Here is an 8,620-nt window from a genome sequence, read left to right on the forward strand (position 1 = left end):
TCGGTCTGGATGTGGAGGAAATTTTAACACTGAAGAACTTTGCTGTCAGTATTTCCCTTTAAAACACGTCATGTGTCACGAGCCCTTTTTACGCTGCCAGTTCAAGGCGGGATTATTGCTCCTCTGTTACGCTCCGTCTTCTATGTAAAACGCACAGAGACGTAATGGTGGGGTGGTTGTTCCGCCTCTGAGCCAGAATCTGAGGTAGTAACAGGCGAAGGAGGTGGAACATCGTCACTGGAAACAACAGAGCTGGCAGGGCAGGACAGCGCCGTGTGTCTGTATATTTGAAGCAGGCACTTTAACACCTCGGGCACTTCTGCAATGCCGGAATGCTGTAAAACACACTGGGGCCACTTTACACCGGCATTGCTTGGTCCAATGTAAAATGGCAAAGGCTGCATGACGCGCAGTGTAAAAAGGGCTTAAATCTGTCCTGTCTGTTACAGTTCTTTAAACCTCGTAATTTAGCGTTGTTTTCAAGTCATTGTATTTGGTCTTTGTCGTGTGTTTCTCTGCTGTGTGTCCCAGTCAAGTTTGAAAGATTTGATTTGATTCTTTCCAATCTGCTTCAATTTACAATATTTTACAGCTGCTCTGGCTCAGTTTCAATGTACAAAACGTTTCATTCAAATGACCAAACTTGCTGACAAAATACTTGAAACAAAACAATTTTCCTTACATGCTTAGTTTTCAGAATACACCCCGCTATAACAACCTGCTCACTACATTATCCCACTTATTACACAGCTTTTTACTTAAAAAAAAAAAAATTTATCACAAAATATTGATTTGGAAATTATTTTATTAATTTGAACCGTCTTTAAACTCCGCCGTATCCTGTACTGTGTACTGAGTTTTTGCATCGTTTAACCTTTATTGCTTTCTCTCCGCTGTTTCGTCTCTTTTTTTTTTTCCCTCTGTACAACCGACTGATGTCAAATTCACCGCACTTCTTTGCGTGGATTGATATGATTACAGTTAGTCCTCCGAATTGTGTGATTAGAACAGCATCCCTAGCAACGGTCTGTTCTTCTTAGCAACAGTCTGCTATCGAGAAAGAGCAGACCTCGGAATGACGTGATTGACCAATCAGAATCAAGTATTTAACACAGCCGTGTAATAAGAATTTTTTTTTTTTCAGTTTAAGAAAAGAGAATGAATATTTAAAATACAATTGAAAAGGCAAGAATAAAAATTCACTTTCTTTGAGTATTAATGTAAGGTATTACAAATAATAAATCAGAGGAGAAAACGTTTTTTGTCTTTGTTCTCAAAGAAAAACAAACAAAAATCTTCCTGTGATTTTTTTCAATCTCTTATCTGGCTTTAATACGGAGAGCGTGACTTTATGCTTTGACTTTATTCTTGAAATGCGATAGACTTTTTTCCTCAAATCAAATCAAAAGTTTCTTGGGTGCTGGTTTAGCTCAGCAGTTTAATCGCGTGTCAGAGGCTACAGTCCTCGATATGGCGGCACCGGGTTCGACTCCCACCCTCGCCCCCTTAATGCGTGTATCCCCACTCTCTATCCCCCTGTCTCTGACACTACTAATACACCACTGTTCTCTCTCTCAATAAAGTCATAAAAGCCCCCCTCAAAAAATGGATTTAAAAGAAAAAGAATTGGCTTCTGTTTAACAGCATCATAAATATGATGTGTGTGAAGTATGCCAAAATGAAGTATTGCTTTAAGCACTGAGAGCTGAGCCAGAACAACTGTAAAGCATGTAATGTAGAAAGGTCATTGTTTGTTTTCCTTCTCATGTTGCTGTTTTCTACATGAATAAAGGACCTATTGAAGGGTTCATGGAGCCGCTGATAAACTCAGTAACTTGTCTTTGGACTCCTCTCACAGCTGCCAGCTCCTGTTTTCCTGCTCTAAGCTGCACCGTGGCATGTTTAATGCTGCGACCCCGCGAGTATTATCTTTCAAAACATCCTGATTAAAATGATTCCTTGCGGTAAGATACCATGGCAGGAATAATTATTTTCTAAGTCAAAATATATTTGTTTCATATCTCCCTGCACTGTAAGTATCAGACGGACAGAGGGAAGAGGAAAAGATGAAAAATAAGAAGTAAATTAAAGCCAGAGCTCAGGGTCTATCAGCTTACAGGCTCTGTAATTCTGCTGGATTTAAGTTCAGAAATATTACATGAGAGGAATAATACAGAGGGAAGTATGAGCGACAGCAGCGCACACTGTTCGTCCAGAGACCTCTGCATATCATAATCATCTTTAATACCAAATAATCTTTCAATAAACCTTTAATCCGGGTGTCAAATCTCAGATCTTAGGAAGATACTTTTTTTGGTACTCCAGATGTAGTTACATCTTTTAATCTTCCACTGATATGACCGTAATAAGAAGAGGATCGGATAGTTTACAGAAATTCATATCTGCAGAGGGGATCAGAGGAAACAGATCCTGTGTGCTGTATTGGAATTGTTTGGAGTTAAGAAACATGGTGTTATTGTTCTGAGGATGATAAGTCTGTTATCACGGCTGCTGTACCCTTGAGTTACATTAATCGTTTGTTTTTTATCTGTTGGTTGGCTCGATAATTCACTTCAGAGCGGATACAGTAATCACAGATCAGAAGACAATTATTAACGCATCTGTCGGCTGGAGGCGGAGGATCAAAATCATTCAAGAAAAATATTATTAACCGATGCCGCAGCGGGTGGGTTAGTCAGAAGAGTCAAAACAAAGGCAGCTACAGAGCAAAATAAAACCACAAAACAACTTCAAGGTCAATTTACAACCACTGACAGGGACTTTCAACCTTCGCTCAGCTGTGAGTACGTTCTACTACAAGTATTGTCTGTGTTTCCAAAGCCCCATAGATTTTCTTCCTTGGTGCTTCAGAGCTCCATTGTTGCCCAACAGGAGTCTACATCCATGCTAGCATCTCTGTGAGGCTGTACCATAAACTGCATAAAAGAAGTGGACATGGCTACTGTGTTGTTATTTGTGAACCCTTCCTTCCCCGTCATCTTGTTTTTTTGGAACCAGAAGTGACAGGCCACATCTGTAGCCCTGCCCTAAAGCATACCCTGCTTTATTGTCTGTTTTATTCTAAATGGGGACATAATTTAGAAAAGGAGCATCATGCTGTTTTTAAGAAGACCTGAAACTAGAGATTGAAACAATAAACTCATTCGGGAAATGTTCACTGGAGTATTAAATCAAGTGAGAAGTAGGATCATTTTCCCTTCTGGTGTCATAGAATTTCTTCTCTTTGCAGCCAGTGTAGTCGCCCTCTGCACGTCTTATATAAAGTATATGATCTGTAATTATGGGCAGAAGTGCTTTAGAGGTATAATAGGATTTCTCCTTTCATTATGTCAACAACACATTCAAACCGGGCCCCTCCTCCTGGGCTCTTCGTCACCAGAAACTCACTCTCACTCGCCTGGGGCGAGATCACGCCCACCCCGCCGGGCTAACACCGACAGCGTCACGGTCTTTGCACTAGCATGCTAACCGCCGGTTACCGTTGCGCTAGCTTGCTAACCCCCTGTTACGTTTGCGCTAGCATTCCGACCGCCGGTTAGCTTGTCCTACCCGGTTTGAGGCACCTACCTGTCCAACAGAGAGAAGGCCAACTCTGCATCGCTCTTTCGCCATGTTGGCCTGTCTGAATGGGGCCCAGGTGCTAATTTGAACCACTCCCACACTCACCTATATGCTGTGATTGGCTCAGGGAACCACGACAGCGCCCCTCCTGAAAACGTCCTGTGCAAAGCAAAACAACAGAATAGATGCAGAGAGAAGGGTCTCACAAGGATCTGCACAAACACTCACCAACACACATGTATAGAGGCCCATAAGTGATGATTTATCATATATTTTTAAAAGTCTAAATTTTATTTTTCCAGGAAAATCCTACTTATTATACCTTTACATTAAATGATAATGTTAGATGCAATTACAATGCCACCATGCTGATGAAAAGCAGGTATAGTGTTAACCATGTTGTCCACTTTAGTTAATCATATTAGCATGCTAACATTATCAACCTAGTGCTAATCACAAAGTACAGCTAAGGTTGAAGGGAGTGTGATTTTGCATAGTTTTCAGCTAACAGTGCTAGCTTGGTTAGCAAGGTGCACAGTAACTGATCATTTTCAATGTTACACAATGTTTCAATTTAATTTAGCTTTTGTCCAAAGCGACATACAACTAAGAGTTAATACAACACAAGCAACGATCAAGACAGGAGGGAACAAAGTCAAGTGTCAACATTGGATCGGACACTGGTGCCGACAGGCAGTGCACAGGGCGTAAAGGAGCACTTTTTCATCAACAACATCAACAAGGTCAATATCATCATCATCATAAATATCCTAGTCAACATCCTTAATATCATCAACATCATCAATAGCACCACTATCTTGAAGAGCTGGGTCTTTAGCTTCTTCTTAAAGGTGAAAGGGACTGAATGGAGTTTGGTAACTCATTCCACCACCGGGGGACTACTGAGGAGAAGAGTCTAATTAGTGACGTAGGGCCCTGTTGTGATGGGAGTACCAGGTCGCCTTTCATTGGCAGAGCGTGAGGGAGTGTAGACCTGGATGAGGGCCTTCAGGGAGGCAGGAGCTGATTTAATAAAGATTTTGTCTTCAGCAGAAACAAATGTGTTTGGTTTTGAGTGGCGTACACAGGGTAGGAAAGTACTGTAATGTTATTTGTTGACAATAAGAATAAATATAGCTTTGTACTTTTATTCTACATTCATGAGCCATTTTTGGGTAGGTCAGCTCACACACTATAAACAGTTTCATTGAGGCCATATTTAAATAACTCAAGGTTAGAGTCGAAGTGTTCCACAACAGTATTTAAATTTCCTCTGAATAAACATGTGCAAAGTTCAGACGAGGACGATGAACTTCATGGGGAACAGAGACACTGAGTGAGGGATTATCTGCAGGAGTGAGCGTGAGTCAGTGATGATTTTATTGAACACAAAAATATAAACAGAAATTAAGGAATATTTTTTTATAGGGCAGGGCTAAGGAGGAAGAAAATCACTGTAAATAAATAAGAAATAACTCTCATATTATGATTTAATAAGAGCCAGAGTAGGTGGAATGTCATCAAAATAAAGCAGTGGTATTTTATCAGGAAAGAACAGATATTCAGTTATTTTACTCCTATTTTCTTTCCTTTAATGTTCCAGCTTCCTTTTTTAGTACCGCTGGTGTCTCAATTAACACATTCTCAGTAACTTATTCAAAACTTCCCTCGTGTTACTGTCAAATTCAAAGAAGAAAGTCCACTGTGTTTTCACAGCAGAGTGAGATGTCTGTTCTGAAGCACAGGGCTTTGTGCGGTGGCCAAAGTTCTGCTGTGATGGCTGCAACAGTTCGAAGATGATTGCGTTTCCCTTGTTGTTTCTGTACAGCTGCTAAGGTTCCCCGAGTTCTCCCTCCATGGTCCGGACCAGCACGTACAGCTCAGCCAGCCCGACTACAGATGCAGCGATCACAGCGGATATCACTCGCTGCAGAACACACATCAGAAACAAAAAAAGTTAATGTTACCTTAATCAATACAAAAACATCACAAGAAACAGCCTCCAAAATCACCTGTTATTCGAATACTGTCGAATACCTATCTGAAACACAAGATCTGAACATGTTGGTAGTTGTAGGGCAGCTGGTAGCTAGATGGACTTAAATGGTAAAATAAGTAACACCGTTTTTGTTTAATTCTAAAGAGATTGCCTCATAAAATGTTTTGTGATGCTTTTATTTTGCCTTTTTTACTGCAAATGTCATTTTATTTCTTGTTTCCTGTCCGGAAGCTTTTATTTTGAAAGGACCAATAGAAACTTCCTGCCGATCATAAAAGTAAGAGTGAGGTGAAACCAATGACTGTATATGTAGATGGACAACGAGTCTCCATTTGCTCCCATTGTACGAAATTGATGCCAAAATAGCCCCTGTGATAGGCGCTGCCATCTTTTCGATGGTGATGTCATACGGTCACAGAGACTGTGCAGTAGAGATCGGCGAATGAAGGGGCCGTAGCCACTTCCGCTAACCCAAACACACACTTAACTTAGTGAAAAAACAGCAAGTATCCTGCACACCGGCGTGTTTAACAGCAGAACAGCTTCTTTGTGTCGGTCTGAGGTTAACGTTCACAGGTATGGAAACTTCAATGACTGCAGTGATTGTTTTAGTAACGTCTCCTCTCGCCGTTTGTCCTCTACTCTGCTAATCTGGAACTGATCGGCTGCAGGAGCCGAATTTGACAACAGAGCTGTCAATCATCATTTTGACAGCATCAAATAACTAATTAAAAATAAACTCGTCAGAAAAATGAACACTTGGACATAAATCAGCATGATAAGAACTATAATGACAGAAACAATGTTTGAGAAAACATTTTCGGGCTGTATTTTGATTTTATAGTTTGACTCATGTCCCATCTGCTAACATGGAGGAGGCGGGGCTTATGACCTATACTGCAGCCAGTCAGCAGGGGGCGCCCAAAATGTTTTGGCTTCACTTTTAGGGACCTGTCATGTCATCCATCTTTTTATACAGTCTTTGGTTGAAACGGCAGAGAAAACGGTCAAGAATTTAAAGTTTCAAGTTTAGTTTTGAAATAACAGGCTAAGTAACTCATGCTAACAAAGTTTAATAGAGTAAGCTACTTTTGCTCCAATTTATATTATTTTATTTTCTAAACCAGCTCTTACATTGTTTTTGTTTTTTTAAATAAATCTTGGAATCATCAGTTGAAGTGTCTGACCATTTTAGGAGGAATATGATAAAGACAGCTACGTTAGGTAAACATGTAAAATTAACTTCTCTTACCGCAGTTGTGTCGGTGAACAGGTACTGACTTCCAATGTATGAGCAGGCGAAAGTAGCAACCACTGTGACCAGGAAGTTAAATACAGTCACCACCACTGCTTTGGCTGATCGCACTGGAGAAAGAGATGTGAAAATAATTGTTATTTATTTATTAAGGTTTTTTTGTTTGTAAGGGGACAAGTATGTAGCATGTAAACCTCATGCCACACACCACAGCAGATAAAGCCTTAGCTAAATTGCAATGTCGTCCCTAAATTGGGCCTTTAAAAGACACCAAATCAATCAAGACAAACCCAATACAAAGAATAACAACACAGAAAATTACAACATACAAACTATCGCACAATAAAAGAAGAAGTGCCAGATCACTGACTAAATGACTTAGCCCTCATCACACCTGAGGAGCCTTTTATAGATCATTTATGATTAGCAAATTTATTACAAATATGTATAATTAAAAATGCAATACATAGCCTCTGTTTGCTGGAAACACTGAATTTGAAATAAGATATTGAACAGTACAAGTTTACCACACTAACCTTGCAGTCCAATATCTGCTAACGGTCCGCTGCGGTTGAGTTCCTGAAAACACAGAAGGATATAAGAAGCTGTTCTTTACCTCAATAAACCAAAGGCTTAGATAAACATGTTTTGAGTGGAAACGTATAACAAAAGATACCTGAGCGTTGACGTTGCGTGTGATTCTGTTGTATTCCTCGTTGGCTAGTCTGGCTTTGATCCTCTCAAGACGTGCGACCAGCTCGGGGTTCTGGAGGAAAAAAGGAAAAAATACAGTTTGAATTTGGTGTTGTTTGCAGGGCTGCAGAGGTTTCTTCCTTAGGTGCTGAACACTAGGGGTGCAACAAGCAATTATTTTAGTAATGCATTAATCTACTGATTATCTTTATGATACATCAGTTGATTGTTTAGCCTACAATATATCAGACAGTTGTAAAAAAAGAGACATCTTCAGATTGCTTTCTTTTGGCTTGAACATTTTCAAAAACGATTAACTGATTCACTGAAGTAACTATGTTTCTTCTCATGTTCACTAATGGTAGCGTTAGAGGTTAATCAGACGAATATAACATGAGAAACATGGTTTCACTCACTCTGGGAGGCTTCACAACCTCAGGCAGGTGCAGAGAGCTGTCCTCCAGCAACTCATGCAGGTAGAAGGGGTGCCCTGGAGAATATATTAGCATTACACATTACTGCCATGACTGCTAGTATGTTAATTTATTGAACTCTTTTAAAAACAATTTAGATTAATCCTTTTACAGACACTATAACTTGTGATGTTGGTTCTATAGGATATGCTTGTTGTATTTGGAAAAATAAAACATTATTTCCATATTTAGAAAGGGCAATCGAGAAATATTCGTAAATTATTTTTACCTTTGTCCTGAAGGTATTTCTTTAGTTTTCTCGCTGTACTGAAGGACAGAGTTGTTGGTTCTGCTTTTTCAAGAGTCTCCTCTAGTTCCTCTCTCAATCCTTTTGGCAGAGATAAGTCCGGGTTTTCTAATAACTCCGTCACTTTATTTCTGAATGTTTCCCCGACGACAAATGCAGAAGCCATGGTTTTAATCACACTGTCTGAAATGAGGCGACGCAGCTATCCAAATAAATATTAAATAGACCTTTTGTCGAGCTGTTTCTCAGTGAAGCAAGAGGTGCAAGTGTACATAAACTATCAAGAAACGAATTAAAACTATCCTCAGCTATTTTATACATAGAAGTGTCTGACAGCTTACACAGCTACGGATAAATATGCACGAACAAGA

At 39.9% G+C, this 8,620-nt stretch overlaps 1 protein-coding gene across 1 annotated transcript; it reads right to left on the minus strand.

The window, feature by feature from the left end:
• Window positions 1-3,967: 3,967 nt before the first annotated feature.
• On the minus strand, window positions 3,968-8,620 carry tmem199 (transmembrane protein 199). The gene is made up of 6 exons (XM_069676627.1): window positions 8,232-8,620; window positions 7,946-8,019; window positions 7,513-7,602; window positions 7,373-7,415; window positions 6,834-6,946; window positions 3,968-5,509 (listed from the first exon to the last, which is right to left on the minus strand). The coding sequence occupies exons 1-6, from the start codon at window positions 8,413-8,415 to the stop codon at window positions 5,414-5,416; spliced, it is 600 nt and encodes a 199-aa protein (XP_069532728.1). The 5' UTR covers window positions 8,416-8,620; the 3' UTR covers window positions 3,968-5,413.

Source organism: Semicossyphus pulcher, unplaced genomic scaffold, assembly GCF_022749685.1.
Source record: "Semicossyphus pulcher isolate SPU_LCO1_2020_fin unplaced genomic scaffold, fSemPul1.0.p SCAF_26, whole genome shotgun sequence".
In the NCBI taxonomy this organism is placed as follows: Eukaryota; Metazoa; Chordata; class Actinopteri; order Labriformes; family Labridae; genus Semicossyphus; species Semicossyphus pulcher.